The sequence below is a fragment of the Lissotriton vulgaris genome, chromosome 2_1 (assembly GCF_964263255.1).
Source record: "Lissotriton vulgaris chromosome 2_1, aLisVul1.2, whole genome shotgun sequence".
Classification (NCBI taxonomy): domain Eukaryota; kingdom Metazoa; phylum Chordata; class Amphibia; order Caudata; family Salamandridae; genus Lissotriton; species Lissotriton vulgaris.
In genome coordinates, this window is record NC_141687.1 from 1,748,118,252 (window position 1) to 1,748,139,091 (window position 20,840).

At 44.4% G+C, this 20,840-nt stretch overlaps 1 protein-coding gene across 3 annotated transcripts in view; it reads left to right on the forward strand.

Annotated features, from left to right (window-relative positions):
• Window positions 1-20,840, forward strand: part of SLC25A22 (solute carrier family 25 member 22) — a 318,065-nt gene that overhangs the window by 95,058 nt on the left and 202,167 nt on the right. For 2 of the 3 annotated variants that reach the window (XM_086957761.1, XM_086957763.1), the window contains exon 2: window positions 19,467-19,594. In XM_086957761.1, the coding sequence (XP_086813887.1) occupies window positions 19,575-19,594 (20 nt within the window). In that variant the 5' untranslated portion in view covers window positions 19,467-19,574. Of the gene's footprint in view, window positions 1-5,091; window positions 5,245-19,466; window positions 19,595-20,840 lie in introns of those variants that run through there. The other variant, XM_086957762.1, reaches the window with a different exon arrangement.

Consider the following 20,840-nt stretch of genomic DNA (forward strand, 5'->3'; position numbering starts at 1 on the left):
GGAGCGTATCAAGCTTGGTATGACCAAATGTCAGTACTGGTTGAGTACAAACCTGGGTAAATTATGTGAGTGTTGTGAGGCTCCCAGGGCCCTCCAGGACAAGTGGAGTTGGCTCTATCCTATCTTGGAAAAGACTGGGTAACTCACCTACCTGGTGGACGTAGGCACCCCTAGGGGTCCTCACAGACTACTCCATGTAAATTGGCTGAAACTACACCAAGATAGGGCTGACATGACCATGCACATGGTCACTGATGGAGGCCAAGAAGAGCAAGTGAACCCCTCTCTGATCTACTGTCAAATAAGCCAAAGCATAGTTTGGTAGAGGGTGTTGTGTTATCAAACTCTCTTACTGCAGAACACCAAACGGATTTCAGTCGAGTCCTAAACCAGTTTGCTGAGCTGTTTTCCTTGACCCCTGGTCAGACAACATGGTGTGTTCATGATTTGGGAACAGGTGACAGCTTGCCTGTTAAAGACAAAATGTACAGACTGTTTTATCAAAACAAGGCCTGCATTAAAGCTGAAGTCAGGAAGATGCTGGAGGTCGGGTTGATAGACCCTTCTGACTGTCCCTGGGCTAGCCTTGTGGTACTGGTCCCCAAATCTCACTTAAAGGGTGACAAACTAGAGATGGGGTTTTGTGTGGATTAGGAGTCTTAATGCAGTCACTAAAACTGATGCACACCCCATTCCGGGAGCGGATGAGCTCATAAATAAGTTGGGTGCAGCCAAATTCTTGAGCACCTTTGACTTAACCTCAGGGTATTGGCACATTTGGTTCACCCAAGGAGCAAGGGAGATATCAGCCTTTTCTACTCCTGAAGGCCACTTTCAGTTTCAGGTGATGCCTTTGTATTGACAAATGCTCTTGCCACTTTTCAAAGGTTGTTGAATAGAGTTTTTTCAGGTCTGGACAACTTTATTGCAGCATATCTGGATGATATTTATGTATTTAGTTCAACCCTAAGGATCACCTGGTCCACCGGAAGGAATAGCCAGATAAGGCAGAGTTCAGTTGTCTACTTGGGTCACCTTGGGGGTGGAGGCCAATTGCACCCCCTCCAGCCTAAAATCCAGACCATCCTAGATTGGGAAGCTCCAAAGACTCTGACTCAAGTCATGGCTTTCCGTGGCTTGACTGGGTACTATAGGATGTTTGTGAAAGGGTATGGTACAATTGCGCCCCTCTCTCTGAGCTCACCTCCAAAAAGTAGCCTCAAAGAGGCTATGTGCTCAGTACTTGTCCTTAAAGCCCAGACTATAGAAAAGAGTTCATTGTCCAACCAAATGCTTCTGAACATGGGATTGGGTCAGCTTTGTCACAAACAAATGATGAGTGCCAGGATCAACCAGTTTAATTTATTAGGAGGTGACTCTTCCCTCGAGAGCAGCATTGGAGAGCTATTGAAAGGGATTCCGTTGCTGGGATTTGGTCCCTGAAGAAGCTAAGACCATACTTGTTTGGGACTTATTTCAAAGTTCAAACTGACCACAGGCCTCTCAGGAGACTGATGCAGATGAGAGGGGAGAACCCAAAGTTGCTAAGGTGGTCCATTGCCTTACAAGGTATGAACTTTTCAGTGGAACACAGACCTGGGAGTGACCGTGCCAATATTTATGGTCTTTACAAGTTCTCCTGCTTAGATGATGAGGACTACCAGGGTGGAGGTTTGTTGCTTATCATCTTTCATCTGGGGGAGGGCGGGGCTCGTATAGGAAAGTGCCCTTTTTGTATGGTCAATTCCACACTTTTTTTCTCCAATGCTGATGGTTTTGACTCTGAAAGTGCACTTGAGACTGCTAACTAGGCCTCAGTACCATTGCTCTCTCCCTAAATTATGGTGCATGTGAATTGGTAACCCCAGTTGGCAAGGACTTTAATCCCCTTATAAGTCCCTGGTAAGTGGTGCCCAGGGCATGGGAGTTAAACTGGGTCATCAGGGCCTGAAGCACCGATTGAGCCACCCAGAGTGACCCAAGTAAAAAGATGACAGCAGTCCTGCCATTGCAGACTGAATGAACAGTGTAAATTGCTCAAACTCAACTTGCCCTCACCATGAGTGGCAGGGTCGCAGCACTATCTTAAATATATACCAGTCACTCCTAAGGTAGGCTCCCTGAGCTCAGGAGGCAGGGTGCATTATATTAAAGATGTGGACATATAAGTGCAGGCTTATATGTCCGTACAGTAGTCTCCTTCCATTAGGGGCTACTATAAGTGTTCAGGTGGCCATAGAATAGCATGGGCTAGCACTTGGGCATCACCAGGTTGCTTGTTCCATTATGGTCCCACTGACAAGTCTCAAGTCAAACAACTTGTCTCTGCAAACTCAACTTTTTCCCAAAGTCAGATTTAATGTTACATGCACTGAAGTGGCTTCCTCAGAAGTTGCCCATCTGGTTGCCTCAGCTTTTCCTGTGCCCTGGCTGACAGCTTGCATCTGCTGCCATGGAGACAGGAATATGACCCTCTGCCACTAGATGTAAATGCTCCCAGGAGTCAGAAACAAAGGTCTGTCTGGGCGGATGTTCACCTCCCTCCCTGACAGAATGTCTAGTGAAGTGACATATCAAAGTGGTGAGCTTCAAAGCTCTCATCACCTCTGATATACAAATATGCTTCGTCCCAGAGGAGGAAACGTCAAGCCATGGCCCCAGGCACATTTACAACCCAAGCAGGTGGGAAAATATTATAATCAGGAGGTGTACTCCCCCAGAAGGCTAGGCACACCCCTAGGGTGGGCTACCTGGTCTGTACAGCTGAAGAAGGGTTCTGCCATTTTTAATAGGGCTACTGTGTAGAAAAGTGGCATACTCCCCCGGAAGTGGCCACCTCACTGGTGGATTAGCCGCTGAGATTAGTAGCCCATTGCCTACTACCTTCCACACTCCGAAATCTAGGATTTAGGGGCCTACCCTGGCACCAGGTCCTCAGATTTGATCGACTTGTAACATAGGACAAAAGCAGAGACCCGAGTCTGCGACTTCAGGGCCTGCACCAAGAAAAGGCGCCCAAGAATGCACATGTGGTAATCACGCTGCAGCTGCATGACTAAGACTGGACCAGAGACTCATTCCAAAGGAAAGAGGAACCCTTCTGCAAGACAAAGGCAAGTCCACAACTCCCTTGGACTAGAGGTACTAGTCTCCTGCAGAGGAGAGCCTCTTTCCCAAAACCAAAGAATCACTGGCCATCCGGCCTGCCGAGGGAATCACCCAAAAGTAAATGGTCTAGTGCATTCTTGGAACCATAGGCCTGACCTGTAGCAAGTTTCAGGTGGCTATTGTTTTCTCACGGACTCCAGGACATCTAAAGGATGAACTTGCTGTTACCAAGGCTTGTTGATGGCCATCCGGGTCAACACTACCTTTTTACGATGCCTTGCCTCGATGGAACCCTGCAGCACCTTCAATTTGATGCCCCGTTGCCCTATTGTCCAGAGTTTGCATCCCCTTTTTAGCCAGCACTGTCTTTCAGCACCAAGGACAGCCATGATTACTCTGCATACAGTCCCTATGAGCCAAGTAAAATTCAACTGAATGTCCGAGCTTCTTCCTGTGACCCGCCTCACAGGGTTGGATTGGGATTCGAAATCGGCCCGGGCACGCTAAAAAAAAGTGGCCCATATTTGCATTATGCCTTTCCGTAAAACACTGCTTTGGCAAAATGTTATAATAAAAGAAGGGGGGGGGCTAAAAAAAAAAAATTGCACAGATTAGTTTACACGGGTGAAACACACCTGAAAACAAGTAAAGTCACATTTGCTCCGGCCCCCTGCCTTGCTCAATATGCATATATTAATGGGCCGGCCAAGCGAGAGAAAGGGAGTGACACCTCTGCCCTGATTAAAGGGAAGGCAATGGATGCCCATCTGCCTCCAGAAAGGCCACTCAGGCACTCACTGGGCGCTGGCGTCATCCGAACCATGCATAGCTGTTCAAATTGGCCCCCTAGGCTGCTCAAAAAAAACAGCCCACAGCTGGAGCTCGGACACCGGCCCCTCGGGCATTGCCCAAGTGCCTGCGTTACCAATCCGACTCTGCCGCCTCACCTAAAAGGAACTCAACTTTCAAGTGACCATTTGTCACAAGTCACTTTTCAGATTGACTGCAACGTTAATGATTTGCAGGAGTGAAATGCACGGATTTATTTTTCCTTTAAAAATCTACAGCTCCAGTAATACTTATCTGATTCCATATGTTTTGGTGTCTAAAATGATATCAAATCTGTTTTCTTTTTATAAATTGGTGTCAGATTTCCTTCGAGTTGTGTAAATTACTTATTGTCCAGGTTGTTGCTCTGAAATGCTTAGCACCTGTTCCTCTAGTAAAGTCTGATTGCTCTGTGCCACACTACCAATGAATTGTTAATTATGCCTTGCAGTTGTTTCACCCCTTCTAAGAGCCCCTGCAGCTCCACTCTGCCTACTGATTAAAGGTACAGCCCCCCCCCCCGAAATTTTTTCTTAGCCCTCCCCGAAATTTGGCTCTAGTTGCGCCTCTGCTGAAACCTAACCAGCCTCACTGCATAATAACCCACTTATCTACAGCCCTTTGGAAGACAGGGGAAGGCTTCCCTTTAACCCGAATCTCCCGATTAGGCATTCATACCGCTGGAGACTCCGGATTGGGTATCCAATACTAGATGTTAATGTCTGACTCTAGCCGTATTGAGCTTTTATTAAGAATTGTGCATGCTTGTAGATCGTGGCAGAGAAAGCCCAGAGAAGTGGGTGAGCATGAAACCGTTACTAAGGGCGGCAATTATAAAGAAGACCATTTTGACAGAAGTTACATTTTTCAGGATGTTTGCCCTGCAATAATAGTCCCCCAGCTCAAGACACTCATTGCTTCAATTTTACAAGCAGGTTCGCAGCAGGCGCATTGGAACTGTCAGCAGTCTTACGGGCTATATGTAAAATTATGAAGCGAGGAGAAAATCCTTTTCCTAACTGGACTCCGACCTAGCCTTGGGCACGTCACTAGGAAGCAGTGTTTGCAGATAGCGTAATGACCCCGTGTCTGAAAGGAGCGGGCGGGGATTCTGCGATAAGCCGCCGACTGCACGTGCTTTTAAGGTGAGGGGTTGCAAAGGTCAGTGGGAGGCCAGGGAAAGGCTGGGCCGTTGTTGTGCCCTGGACAGCAGTCCTTCCGGCAGTAGGTGTAGGTTCGCTAGGGTGGTGCAGGGGAGTCCTATGCGTGCCTGGGAGGCAGAGCCCGTGGCAAGCATCTTTGAAGGAGGTGAGTTCCTGTGTGTGACTGTCGGCGTTGTCCGTGAGTCTCCATGTTTGTGTGCCTGACTTCTGGCGCGGGCGTATGGGAAATGTTGTTCGTGCGACGATGAGAAATTACTGAATCCAGAGTCGGACCTGCTATGTTGTGTCCTGCCTAGTGAGCACGCTTGCCAAACGTCTTATCCTGCCCATGTACGGCCCTGCAACGTTTTGTTTGCTTATTAGTGGCCGTCAGCGAGGGGTGGAGGGTGTACGTGTGCGTGTTTTCCATCTCTGCGTGTGACTTTGCATGCCACTGTCTTTTTGGTTCCTCACTCTTCTCAGAAGGTGCCTGGGCACGTGCGTGTTTTTGGCGTTGCTCCTATGTCCTGTGACAACCCTGCTTGTGAATGCAGGCAGTGGCACTGGCGAGAAGCTTGTGGGTGCAACCATCCAAAGAGAAGCTCAGGGGCGCAGCGAGATAGATAGAGCATTGTTGGTCCAATGAGATATTTGGTCTGTGTGGCCTCCATTCCTTAAGGGCGATTTAGTGTGGAGTACCTCAAGAGAGCGCAGTAACAAACTCTTGAATGCTTCATGGAGCAACACCTGATCAGGGAGCGCATAGTGGGTGCCATATGAGCAACACAGCCTTAGTGCTTGGGAGAAGGATTCCTTGCACACTGGAAGGGACGGATGACCTTGGAGTAGGACTTGGGACCCCTGAACTCCTTGTTACTGATTATAACTTAGGTCTACAACTGAAGAATGAGGACACTGAAACAGTACTTCCATCAAAAAGTGCATCCACAAGCACTCGCACAGCAAGTAAAGTGGTACATGTAAAAAAGAGTGAATAGCAGATGCACCACCCATGACAACTAGAGAGCTGTAATACTGATAGAGAGCCAGTTAGAAACATATGACTAAAAGTCTCCCTGGAGTAAGGGGTATAAGAAAAGGAATACCGCTCCATGGAGCAATTGAAGCTAAGCAAATGGAAAATGTAGACAAGTGCAGAGAGCACCAGCTTCCAGGTAAGAGCGCTGGTCTATTTAGTTATTAGTGAGGTAGTGTGGCTCACTGGTTAGAGGCGGCAGACCCGAGAGCAGAGGACGGCCCGGGACCAGGGTTCGATTCCCGGCGCGGCAGGTTTCTGGACCAGGGTCAGCGGACTCGATAATTCTCTCGCCTCGGTGCCCACTCTGATCAGCGATCACACTCGGCAACTCTGGTTATTAGCTTGCCTCATCTTCACTAACGGCCCCACCAGACCGCCGGGGATGCCTGGTCTCACCCTGGAAATACCCATTAAGGGACCATCTCTCAGGGAAGCCAGGAAGGGTTTCGCAGCGGTCGAAGCGCGGAGATACTCCCCCGGGAGTGATTCTAGCGCTATATAAACACGCAAATTAAATTAAATTAAATTTATTTAGTGTTTTCTATAGCGCGAACATGACCCAACGTAGGGTATCAGAGCGCTTTACATGAGCGTTTCGACAAAATGATACATTAAGGTCTAGAGAGATGAGTTACACACACCTAGAATAAGTTGTGTTGTATCAAGGTGCTAGGTTCTGCAGGGCATGTCCCCGGTACAGAAAACAAAGGAACCTGTCCAACCTATACCAATCCCACTCCTCAAACTCAGAGCCGAGAGTCCCTCCGTTCTGTTAGTGTGAGAAGTTACGAAGCAGAGGTGTTTCCTTTGCACTAAAAAATGCTCTCTTTGACCATGAAAGAAGAACTCCAAGGGGCAGACCACCAAGCAATAATGACAATTGAGTGACTAGACCCATGGACACTGGACGGGACACAACCATAACAACGCAGCTTTTACAACGCACTACCATTATAACGAAACTTTTACAACGCAAGATCCATTACAACGCATGCTATTACAACGCATGCCATTACAACGTAAGTATGGGTAAGTATTTAATTAAAACAATATTAATTTAATTTTAAATTAATTTTCTTAAAATAATTATAATTTAAATTATTATTATACATTTTTATATTTTAAAACATTTAAAATGAATTAAATGCATTTTGATTAAACCCCCTGGAGTTAAAATAGTAATTTTAACCCCTACTCTATCCAATACTTACCCTACTATTACACCCCCCTGGAGTTAGAATAATAATTTTAACCCCTACACTATCCAGCACTTACCCTACTATTACACCCCCCTGGAGTTAGAATAGTAATTTTAACCCCTACACTATCCAGCACTTACCCTACTATTACACCCCCCTGTAGTTAGAATAGTAATTTTAACCCCTACACTATCCAACACTTACCCTACTATTACACCCCCCTGGAGTTAGAATAGTAAATAAAATTGTATTAAATAAAATTAAAAATAATTTAAATAAATTATTTAAAAATGTTGTAATTAAATTTAAATTAATATTAATAAAATTATATACTTACCTATACTTACCTTGTAATGGCATGCGTTGTAATAGCATCTGCGTTGTAATGGCATGCGTTGTAATAGCATGCGTTGTAATGGATGTTGCATTGTAAAAGTTGCGTTGTGATGGTATGCGTTGTGAATGTATGCGTTGTAACGTCATACATTCCACTGGACGATATAGAACGCCAGGGTGTAGACACTAATGTGTGACATGTACAAAGTACTACTGTGACCCCTAGTCAGCCCCGGGAACACTGGTAACACGACAACAGGAATCGCCTCAGGATAGTTTCATGCTCAGGATGCTTCATTGTAAGAGGGGAAGCTTGATTGAAACCCTGAAGCCTCCTTTTGTTCACTTTAAACATCCCGGGACAACAACCACAGGGCTATAGCATAACAAGGTGTGAGCGTGGAATGGCTGTATCAGTGACACTGCAGCTAGCGACAGCATCAGTACAGCTGATGCTGGTGCTAGTTTGCAGAGCCTTCCGAATTAGAGTTACACTTTTGAAGATAGTGTGGTGAAGTGATAATTCTATCTGTTTCACTGGCGTCTGATAGCCGAGTGGCTCGTGCTTGTTGTGGCCCATTTGTAATTGTTCTGTGGGTTTTTCGTATGTATATTATTGGGTCTCACTAAGCTGTGTGTACAAAATACATAAGTCTGCTTCGGTATCAGTGTTTGTAGCCCTGTATTAGCAGATATTTCCGAAAACCCGAGCGGAAAATACTCTGGGATTTGACATACAAGTTTGTTTCTGTATTTTTTTCTTCATTTTGACCCCTTTATCATCACAATGTTTGGCCGGCGTTCACACTGGTAAATTTTGATGGTTTCTGATTGGTTGGATGGAAAAACCCTCTCGACACCCCCCCCCCCCCCCCAAAAAAAAATTTCATAATGACAACGATCAATAACTATTTATGGTGCATGTGGCTCCATGCTGATATTTCACCCCCACACCCTTCCCCAAAACCTGAAGTAGATGTACACATTGTGTGGCATTTCACAAAGAAAGTAGTAACTCTACACCTTGAACGTACTCCTACATGCAGGATGTATATTGAGTTCTTTTTATATTCACATACATTCCCAGTCTTATGTGTCGAAAGCTTCACAAGGCGAAGCTTTCCATGATAGTACTGGGAATGCCATGTGACATCTTCCCTGGTATCCTATTCTCCCTGTACTGAATTCTACATAGCATAGAATTACGCGCAAGGGAATGAAACCTGCTGTGAAAATGTGCACTTTTAAAAAACATTTGTTCTTATGGAAACGCCGCTTCGCCTATTACCCAACCAAATCTCTGGGTAATGTTCCCCTTTCCATCATGGAATGGGAATTAATACAGCTCTTCAATGGAGTATATGTTTTAAACATATCCACTGAGGAAGAGGGTTGAATCCGAGTTTGGGAATGCCCACAAACATAAGTTTAATTGGGGCATTCCGCACGTATGACGCTAACCACTCCTTGGAACGTCCACTTTCCACCCCTTGTGTGGGATGTTCACTACTGTTGAATTTTTCACGCTCATGGTGGGAACTTCTTCAATAGTTACCTATTCACACCTATCAGTCAGTAATTCTTCGTTAAATTACTGGCTGGCATAAATGGGGTAGCTTATGCCATAAACGTAGGTTAATGGCAGAAAATATCTTTGTGAATTGGGCCCTGTGTGTCTGAGCTTAGATCCAAGAATCTGGGCGAAAAATAAACAAGTGAAAACAGTTTCGCTTGGTGCAGTGTGACTGCATAGTTTAACAATGCAAAATCATTCTATATTTCAGATGCTTTTAGTGCCATCAGACTGGAAATCAAAAAAAAATTGTTCGAGGGATGTGTGATTTTAAAAATGACCTCATTTGGTGAAAGGCATTTTTACAGTAAAGGATGCTATTTCAGTGACACCCTACAAAGACGCTGCGAGAACGTGTCTTTGTTGTACTGGGTCTGGCTATGAACCTGAGAATGCATTTATTTAGTGGTGTGACGCCCCCCGGAGATACACCCTTGTCCCATGACTGCCAGAAGAGACTGTTCTTTACACTCTTACTCGCTGTCATTAAGAAACTGTTCAGTACACTCCATTCTATCTGTCAGAGGAAGCTGTTCTTTACATCCCCCGGTCAGAGGAAGCACCCCCCTTCGGTCTACCCCTGTCACAGAAAGCGATTCTTCACACTCCTCCTCAGTTCTACACACGTTCCTCCCTGGCAGTCTTCCCCTCTCTTACAGCTGCCTCCTCTTTATGAATGTGTTTGGTCTAACTTTGATTCTAACTCAGGCACTTCAATTCATCTTTCATTATGTTACCTTGATTTTTCATTTTTGTTCCCCCCCCCCCCCCCCCCCTCCACTCTATTCCCTTGTATTAGTTCATTGGCTAATCTGATTGGTGTTTGGAGTGTTGCTGAATAAATGAGTGTGCCAGTTAACTGTCACTCTGCTTAATGGCAGGGGCGTAACAATAGCCTCCGCAGCCCCGGGAGGCAACATGCTCCAGGGGGCCCCCTCTGGCACTGTACACGTGCAGCAGTCCCCTGCCCTGAGACAGGCCCAGACTGGCAGTACCTGGTGTTTCCTGGGCCAGTTTTGTTGAGCGGGGGCGGGGTGGGAGGGGGGGAGGGGGGGGGGGATTTTCTTATTGCGGATCTATATTACATCAGGCCACCCGACTCATCAAAGGTGTCTGGCGCAGCCTAAATGCCAGCTTTAGAAGTAGCAGCACTGGGGTTAAACTAAACACTGTTGTCCCTCTTTTATTTCCAAATCAGTCATCACAGAAATAAAAGAGAGACAACGTCGCTCTGCGCTCAATTATGCGATAGCAGATGGCACAAACTGTAGTGGAGCGGATCGCCAATCTGATCCTGAAAAAGGTAATTGCGGTTGTTGGTTTTGCAAGTTGAAAGGTATGTAGTAGGCTGCCTCAGTAGAAGTTCTTGAGTCAGGCTTAGTGAATGGGCACTCACATCAAGGCAAGGGTGAGCACCAGGACGGCCGGGCCCTGTGTCATCATGACAGCAAATGTTCAGCAATCCAAATTAATTATATGGAGGCGTTTAGCACGCATCCGCACCAAGTTAGACCGGTAAAGCATTACAAGCACACTTTTAAGGCCAGGAGAGATCTCAGATGCAGCTTAATCACCTGCAGTTTCCTCCTTGAAATATAAATTAAACATGCTAATATTTACATCATTGTTTGTCGGAGGCCACACAAAGTCGGCCGGCGCCTTATGTTGTGCAGCAGTTGGCATGTGCGCTTCTTCCAGAAACACTTCATGCCTTTCAGGATAATAAAAGCAGTGCTTTAAATGGGCCGGTACTCGCCGGTACTGAGTACCGGCACTTCCAAATTTCCGAGTCGTCAGTACCGGCACTTTTTTTTTCAGTCAGGGAGAGTACCGGTACCCTGGTTGATGGCATTGGAGGCTAAGGTTTGGTATTGCCTCCAATGCGAGACAAATGCCGCTCTGCGATGGATCTCTCAGTCGCACGGAGCCCCTGAAAGAGACTTTTACAGAGACGCTGTTAACGCTCAGTAGTTCTCTTTAGAATTCTCCACACTGTAGGGGTTGGGGAGGCCTTGCTTAATGCCGTGATTCACAGGACAGGGTCAAGGCAGACCCTGCACTGTTGATTAGGTGTTAAACAACCATTATATAGGAAAGTGTTTTAGCACCCACACCCCTCCCCTCTGCCCCCTGTTAGGTGTGTGAAATAGCCTGGCCTCGGGCTGCTGGTGAGTAATCCGGTCCATCTTTCCCAAAGCCGGTTTTCTTTGGTTTGTTTTTTCCAGCACAGGAGCTGCTTTCCTTTGTGTGGCTGCATTTACATGTCAACAGCGACGGATCCATGGGTGTGAAAGTAGCCCTGCAGAGAACACTGCAACACTCGAGAAATGACCTCAGGTGACAACCCGAGATAACATAGAAGGAAGGGGGAGGGAGGATTGTAAAAAAAGTGAGGTGACAGCTTAAGTTAGAATTGCCACTTTTTTCATATAATGCCAGATATTCGTTTAGTTTTGAAATGGGTGCTTAGGAATTGTATTTTAATACACATTCAAATCTGCTGTATTTCTTGAGGGAATTGGTTTAGTTATTGATGAACCGCATGCCTCAAAATCAGTTTGAAACGCTCACCCTGCAGAATTTACAGGGGGTGGGGGAGCGTGCACACAGTCTCTCTCTCTCTTCCTCTCTCTCTCTCTTTCTCTCTCTCTCTTTCTTTCTTTCTTTCTCTCTCTTTCCTTCTCTCTCTCTTTCTCTCTACTTCTCCTTCTCTCTCTCTCCTTCTCTCTCTCCTCCTCTCTTTCCTTCTCTCTCTCCTCTCTCTCTCTCTTTCTCTCTCCTTCTCCTCCTCTCTCTCTCTCCTTCTCTCTATCTCTCCTTCTCTCTCTCTCATTCTCTCTCTCTCCTCTCTCCTTGGAAATCGTTTTGTACTGCTTTTATTTACTGGAAAAAATATTTACAAATTACAGGCCTCAACATTAAGATTGCTCTATCAACACAAACAATGAAATACAGGACAACAAATTACAGGCCAGGTGGCAAATTTAGGGTATGGGTACATCTTGGAGGGGAGAAGAGGAGGCAAGTGGGGGAAAAACAGTGACAAAATGTAAGAGACTTGTGGAGAAAGTAAGTGAGAGGTGGCAGTAAGAGGGGCAGATCCAGGGAGAGAAGGTTAGAGGTTGGGTAGAAATGAGAGGTTAATCGTGAAAGGAGAGTAGAACCAGAAGGAGATAGGAAGAGCCTGGCCTTAGGGCAAAGGGATGAAGCAGTCCTTTAAATGGGCCGCTACTCTTAGGTACTGAGTACTGGCACTTCTTATTTTTATCACTGTCAATGCCGACCCTTCGCCATTTTGTAGGAGAGTACTGGTACTTATAAAAGGTGCTCATTGGCTGCTAGTGCTGGTAAGCACTAGGATGTCAAAGAAGAAGCTGTCTCTGACAGCCAAAGCGCTTCTGTAGTCCTTAGCTCAGCCGCTTTTCTGTACCTCTGCTTATTTCTTTGTGTGTATGATCACTGAGGATATATAGCATTGTCTCAAACCACAACAAATAACAGTATGACATTAAGAAGTTGCAAATATTACAAAACAAGGACATTTTTAACATATTATCCTGTTTGCCTTTCACTTTGTGTAATGATTTAAACTGTTTTGTTAACATAAATGCATTTCTGTTATGTTTTGACATGTGCTGCAACCTGTATAGAAGTCAATGTGTATCATCATATCTTGACCCTAGCCACGCCCATAGCCCCGCCCACTTGCCACACCTCTAGGTCATTTAAATGAGTACCTGCACTTATTTTTTCCCATTTAAAGCACTGAATAAAAGAGACTTGCTGCAAAGGGCTGCAGTTTGAAGAAAGTCGTCTTAGTATGTTTTACTTTTTGATTAACATTACTGTGCCATAGGCCATATCATTAAGCTGAATTCAGATTCAGATGAAACCACTATTCAATGAGTGCAAACATGCACTGTATGATTTGGATGTATTTGCTGTTTCAGCCATTGATGTGTGCTTTTAGTGGTGAGAGCCTGTCTGCTACATCCTTTCACTGATCTGGCACACTGGGTGGATCTTCTAACTGTATTTTCTATAGCTAAGGTGGAGGATGAACCTGGGGTAGAGGCCCCTGCTCCGCACATCTGCTGCTCTTCTGTACAGTATGAGACCATGAACCTTAATCCGACACCCAGCTGCACTATAACCAAGTGCCAAGCCATTGTTGACCGCTCAGTGTTAAGGAGCTGACTCCTGTGAGCCAGTCTGCGGGTCCAGGACAAGTCTCTGCGACTCTGCTCTCCTGCCTGTCCCTGTCCACACCACGAGCCCTCGGCACCTTTGCTAATTGTTATCTGCCTACATCAGACTGTCAAGTAGTGCACACACTTCAAATGAACAACCCAAACAAAAGCAATTTAAACCAATCTTTACAGTGCAGGAGACCATCTTCTTTCAACTTGAGAAAACTCAATGTCGTCATATCTGTACAGGAACAAATCTTTTTTTAATAAAACTGGGGACATTGTTTTGATGAAATAAAAAAATTAAAAACCTTGAGAACATCGTTCAAGATAGATCTCCGCTCCCCTCTTTGACTCTGAAATCAACAAATATACTTAGATTACACAAAAAGAGTGTATCTGAAAAGCGCCTCCAGCACTTTCCACTAAATTTTGTGTAGGCTGCCACGTCCACTAATTACTTTTTTTATCGACTCGAGCTGCACTCCCCTAGTGTAGACAGGTTTTTCAAATCACCATGGATCTTTTTCTTAGCCTGGGTTATCTGTGCATCTGTCTACGGTTGGCCATTTGGCACTATGGCTGATTTGCTTTTAGAAATGTCAGCTCTAAAATCAACAGTTGTTAAAATTCACCAGCCACTTAAAATACAAAGCTTCTCTTGCTACTTTTTCTTTCTGTGACTCCTCTGAAAGAAATGCAAATATTGAGTCTCTCAGGGGTGTCCAACATAGGTCTAGGAGAACCAGATCCATGCAAGATATTCAGCTATCCACGCACTATGTAAACAAATGCAAATGGAGTCATTTTATGTGTATGTTTTCTATTTGGATATCCTAAATATTTGGCAAGGCCCTTGCTCTCCTTGACCTACCTTGTATGCCCCTGTATTTTCTACAGCACAATGTCTGCCTTTCCGTCATTACACAGTCTTGAAGTGGTCCTTGTCATTGCTAAGGAGCAAAAAATACACAATGTAGCTATTTTGAGAACAGCTGTCTAAGGATGCTATGGCTTGCTACCAAGTTGGTAATTTGTCAGTTCAAATATACAAGCCACCATTGACTGTATTATTTATTAGAAAGAGATACTTTCTCCAGTATGTGTGTGTTCTTGACACCACATTGCCAGTGCAGCCCATGCCATTAACAGGAAGTGTGGGTGGGCATATTTATGAAATAGTTTTACAGTGGCTGAAAGTATTGATAATGTGGTCATAATAGTAAGATGTATATTAATAAGATGAATTTTATTGACATCATATTAAATTAAAAAAAATACAAAAAAGTGACCATGTTTCAGAAAAGCAGTTTTTTCAAAATCCTGACTAATGCCCTGGGTTGCATGGGTGAGGCTGCCTTATGTGTTAATTAGCTTGGCAGGGCTTTCGGATGCCTGATTTTTTGGATGACCCTATAAGGGGCAGGCCTCCATATTTGAGTGCATGCCTCAGACTAGCCCTGTTTGAGGTTGCACCATTGCTGTTTTTAACATGAGACAGAGTGTAGTAGATTGTTTGATGAAAGTGCGACTCTAAAGATGATTTTTAGAACATTAAAAATCTGTGATCCTGCTGTTTTAAATAAAAGGTTATATTAAACATAAAACTATGAAAGCAACATTGTAAGAATCGGACCAACTTATAAGAGCTGCTATGTCATGTATGTTGGGTTATGGTATAATGAAATTGGATGATGTTATGTTGTTCAATAGTATGGTGTGCCAAGTTTTTCTATGTGTTACGTTGTTATGCTTTTATATTGTGTTATGTTACAGGGCAGTGAAACGGCATACCATTGCTGATTTAAAGAGTGCTGCAGGCAGATAGAGGTCTACTGAAGATCACTAAGACACACGAGGGAAGGGGGTGGGCACAAGAAGGTTTATACAGCCAAATCCCTTGCGTGGGTGAAGGGCACCCTCCGGCGCTTTTCCAGCTGCATCGCTCAGCCTTTGTGGGCCGTGCCAGCTCCTCTGAGGTATATTTCCACCTGAGCAGGAAGTGGACCCAGAACCTCTTTGAATTTTTTCTCTTTGGTGGTTCTGTACTTCTCTTCTCAGGGAGAGAGTTGGTGGAAAAGCGTTGCTTATATTGGGATGTTTTCAGTGCCTGGCAGCCCCCAGTTGCACAGACTGCTTTCCAAATGATGCTTGGTGGGAGGTAGCTAGGCTCAGCCTGGCCTTTTTTCACACTCCTGGTATCTTGCTTTTAGATGGGTGTTGGGCCTTGACTAGCTCCGGCACAGCAGCTAGATTGGACCTTCAGTGCAGATTGTACTGGCTCAGCTCTTTTTCGTGGGATCCTCAAGACCAAAATGAGCCAGTCTTCCATGTGGCTTCTGTCTGCCACCCACGCTCTACCCTCAGGTGCCAAACATTACAGACAAAGCAGTAACATTTGATGGAAAACGTTCAAAAGAAAGACAGATGTTATGGTGCTTCTCTGGTCTATTTGCTATGTTCTCAGTAAGAACGTGGGTATGACTGGGTATCCCGGTGCACTGTAAGGTCATCACTTACTATATTTTAAAGGCCAATACATTTTAATATACAATAAAAAATATGTTGTATAATGCACAGCTTTTGCCTGACAAAATATGCCAGGGCTGCTTTGGGTTCCCAGTCCGGCCCTGGCCTGAGAGCTCCTGACTGGGTCCAGAGCATGGGAGGCCCCCTCCATGTACTTTGCAGGGGGGCCCCTCAAGTTTCGTTACGCCACTGTGTTCCAGATGAGTGTCCATTTAACCCCGCTCCCTCACATTCCCTTGCCATTCATTGGGAATATGACAATTTCAGACCAGCTTTTGTAAACTAAGACGCTGTCCCTTTGCACTTGGTATCCATTAGGTGTTGCTCACATTGCCACTCAGCCTCTACCTGAGGATGCTGTTCTTTGTATTTTTACCTTTGTCAGAGAGTCTGTCCCTTTAAGAGCAGCATTCAGTGGAGATGCTGCTATTCGGTACCATTAATGCTGCTCATTGGGTGAAAAACTATACGTGCGTACAAGAATCCACAGCTGTGATTCAGGGCTTCCTTCATGCCCTTTGCCTGAAATGACTTGTAGGCATAGGGTAGGTGGTTTTTACGGCACTTGGAAATACAGGACGTGGGGACACTTGGGGCCTCTGGGTCTTTAGAAGTTTCTGCAGAGCTTCCAGTGGGTTTGTGGTGCGTTAATGTAACAACTAACACTCTAGCTCTATTCTCTAGCTGCAAGGCTCGTCTTGCCTTTAAGCAGTCTATTGAATCTCATCATACACGTTCACATTTTGCTTGCTACTAGGAAGATACCCCAGCTCATCCTTCATATTGGGCAGCAGTGGGGTTTTTGGAGCATGTTAGAATGCGTGGGGTGCAGGGACAAGATACAGTTTGCAGAATGTCTGCCTAGGAGGGCTAGTTGAGTGGGTGAGTTTGGCTTTCACCGGCACATGTCCTCCATGTTCAAACTATGCCCCCAAATGCACACGAAATTTACCAGTTATATAATCCTTCACTTTTTACATTTATATATGAAACTTTATCAGGTACAGATGTCCTGCGTTATGTTACCATTGAGGACAGAGTTGGAAACCCTTAGATGACCAGGCAATCGTTAATTGACAGGAGTTTGAGGGCAGCAAAGTGCATGCTGGGATGCATGATTCTATTTTTAAGTGTCAGAAAAGGGGGATTCTGTTACTACTGCACAGCCACTTCATCTGGAGTGCTGTGTCCACCTCTGTAAGCCTCATCTGTGTTATTGTGCCCAGTTTGAAGACCTCATATGCAGTATTGAATATAGCTATGGAAGGATGAAGGATGAAGACAGATCATGGACAGGTCATTGAAAATGGTGCTGTATTTAAACAAAAACTTCCTTTAGGAGAAAATCAAGAATTTAAGATGTGTACACGGGAGGAATGGACGCAAATATGTCAATTCACTGAGAAGTAATTTCAGCAATACAGTTTGCACATGAAGGTCATAAATCTCAGTTACGTTGGCAGGGCTGTAAATTAATTCACACTGGGACAGACAAAGGGTGGAAGCTGTATGGAGGAAGTAAGAGTAAAGCTATTGTAGCATAGCCTCTGCGTTTGAAGAATTCACAAGGTAGTAGTATGTGACTAGTAGGGCAGCTCATATTTATCGAAATCTGTGTTTGTAAATGGTCCTGACAAAGTATTGTCCTCCTCTCAGCTCCCATTAAACAATGCTCACCAAGTTGGACTTGGAGACCAAGGGCCATATGTATGAACGCATTTTCCCATAGACACAGAATGGGTAAAACCCTTTGATACATCTGGCCCTAGGGTCCTTATTTAGAGATCAGTGGACGGGACAATCGGTTACAACTGCTGTGGACGTCCAGTCCGCCTTATTATAAGTGCATTATATATAGGGCTCCCGGGTTTTTTTAGTATTTATTTTTTTACCATTTCCGTCTGTATTTATCCATATTTATTTTTTTGTCATTTTATCTGTATTTATCCACATTTATTTTTGTCACAAGCAAAAGAAGATGCTGCAGCTAGTATTTTTTCTTTTTTATGCGAGAGAGGGGCTATGGAGAGATTGTAACAACTGCACACACTTAGAAAGTTACCAAACCAAACTGAAAACACTGAAAGGTAGAACATTCTATTTCACACAAAAAGTGTGCATTTATTGTACAGAATTCCAGGGAACTTTAAGCAAGTGACGTTTAGCACCGTGTTCAAAGAGGGAGGGATGGGGAGGCAGCCTCTCTTTTGGCAATGTTTGAAATTTTTGTTATTGGACTGGCATCAAACTGTGTTACAAAATCTCTCTTGAAAGTTACCTGCAACGCGTTCTAACCCTTTGTGATGCAAAGAGCAAGCACAGAGTTATTGAGGAAGATTAGAATAGGAATAAAGAAAGGCATCATTAAAGGAAGGAGACTGCGATCCACACATCTCGCTGAGAAGGGCTAGTTGCACAGAAACAGTTGGCATTACACATGGAAACAGTTAACAAAAAATTTAAAGGAAGGAAGAAAGAATTTCATGTTTACTTGAAACGGGATCACAATCGTACTTGTACACTAGCGGTATGTGATTTTTAAAAATTCCTCAATGCCTGCCACCGGGTGTATGACATCACAACGCATGCTTTTACATCGCATGCTTTTACATCGCAAGTTTTACAACGCATGCCTTTACAAAGCATAGTGTTGAGGGGTGCTGGATAGTGAATAGTTTAATTTACTATTCCAACTCCAGTCCCTGTAGATAGTAGGGAAGGTGTTGGATAGTAAATTAAATCTATTCCCTATCCCAGAGCGCCCCCCAGCGCAATGCGTAGTAATGGTTTGCGTTGTAAAAGTTGCGATGTAAAACACTGCGTGGTAAAAGTTGCATTGTAAAGGATGTTTCCCCCTCCCACTTGCAACCGAGCACGCCGCTACCATCTAACAGGTCACTGCCTTGCGAAAATGATTGCCATTCACAGGCTATCTTATTGGCACTGACCCCAGCATGCCTCGCCAGATGAGGCATAAGGCTTTCTGTTAGGGAGCCGGCCTGCTAATGCACATATTAACACCTCTTCCTCGCCAATTAGGCATCCTATGATGGACACACAGGTAGTTGTGTAGATTACTAAGAGGGGCGTGCCGAAGTAAACCTGGGCAGGAGTGGGGCTGCGGCGGACAGTTTGTTAGTATTTTCCCGTTTTAACTTATAAATATAGACAATGGAAAAATTCTGTCTGTATTTATATGTAAAATTCCGTTTAAACGGAAAACCGGGAGCCTTAATTATATCCTATGGCATTTGTAATACCGCGGACGGGATATCCGTAACATTTTGATGGAGTATCCCTTCGGCCAAACTGTAAATAGGGCCAAGACCGTGTTCCATATTCCCTGTAGGGCTCATTGAAGACCTCACATGCTTTACGCTCTACTAAGACCGTTTGTGTATAAGTGTGTGTGTTCACTACTATTTTTGTGAGACTGCTTTCTTAAACATACTAATATTTGTCCTCATGTCTCTTAACAGCACTTTTAAACGTGTGTCTTTCTCCCTTTTATCTCCCATATAGAATCCTGTGGTCTCTTAAACCCTGACGAGATAAGGATATTTAAGATCCTCCCCCTCATCCCCTAGGAAAAACAGGATTCTACATTTTACTTGATCGAGTTGGAATTAAATGGCTGAAAAACCAATCAGGTAAAATCCTACTATTGGTAGCCTTTCTCGCTATTATTTATTTTTTATTTTTTTACTTTTCCTATCCCCAATCTATTTATGTAATGAAGGAAACAACATTAGTTCCTCGAAGTGGGACATTTTCTGTGTCTCCAAAATCCAGCTTCTGGGAGAAAGTGATCATCATTTGGGTGGAGGGAACCCAAATTCCTTCGAATCTACCAAAGTCTGGAGTTTTGGTTGGTATAGTCATGCTAGGTCTTGCCCTCTTGCTTTATCCTGGGACTTACCTCACATGCAGTGAGTCGGTTGTACCAATTTGTTTCTATTTTGAGTTGCCACTTTCCACTATACCGATGATGTTGGCTAGACAGAGGTTCAAGCCAGCTCTCTGCAGTGTGCTGTTAAAATGGGGTGGTTGCATACTGTTGCAGACGCTGCTTGCGAGCAGATACAGCAAAGATTTGCAACTGTTCTAGTTGTGGAAGTAATCTATTCATCGGTTTCTGTTGTGATGGGTGCCATGCCTTGACACATGACAATCGAGCCAAAAGGATGGCCCACGCATTTCCCCTTCTAATGTACTATGCCTCCCTTAGTCTTATTTCTACACTTATCATTTATGTCTTTGAGTTTTACTTTTCAGTTATTTCTTTTTTTTTGTACTTTTCTGATGTTTTCCTTCTTTTGTTGGCATTGGTTCTAGTGTCATTGTAGTCTTGTCCTATTGTTCATAATGTAGCATGTTAACCTAAGTTTTGTTCATACCATTTGGTGGATCTTGGAGATGTTTGGGGGCTGGCTTGTGTATTTATTGTGGTTGTGGCACATGTGCTGGGCAATACGCAAAAAACATCTTAACATTTCCAGTTTAGGAATGCTATATCTAAAAACACATCAGTAAGCCAAACTAACCTAAGAGCACGCCCGCACATATGCATGGCCAATTACTAGCAGCCTTTTTTACTCTCCTGCATGTTCCTTCTCTTACTAAAGGGCAACTACATGGCAATGTATCACTTACAATATACACACTATCATCTCTTACCGTTGACTGCTTCTGCCAACCCCCCATCTTGTACCATATTTCAACCACCCACATGCCCGCATATTATCCGGAGCAGAAGAGTACTATAGACCATCACACGGCTAATATGTCACTCTCAGCACCACAATCTCATCTCTCACTAAAATAAACCTATTGCATGAAGTGCACGTGTACCCTGTGGACTCGGGCATCTAATCCTTGTGAGGATAAGATCCTGTG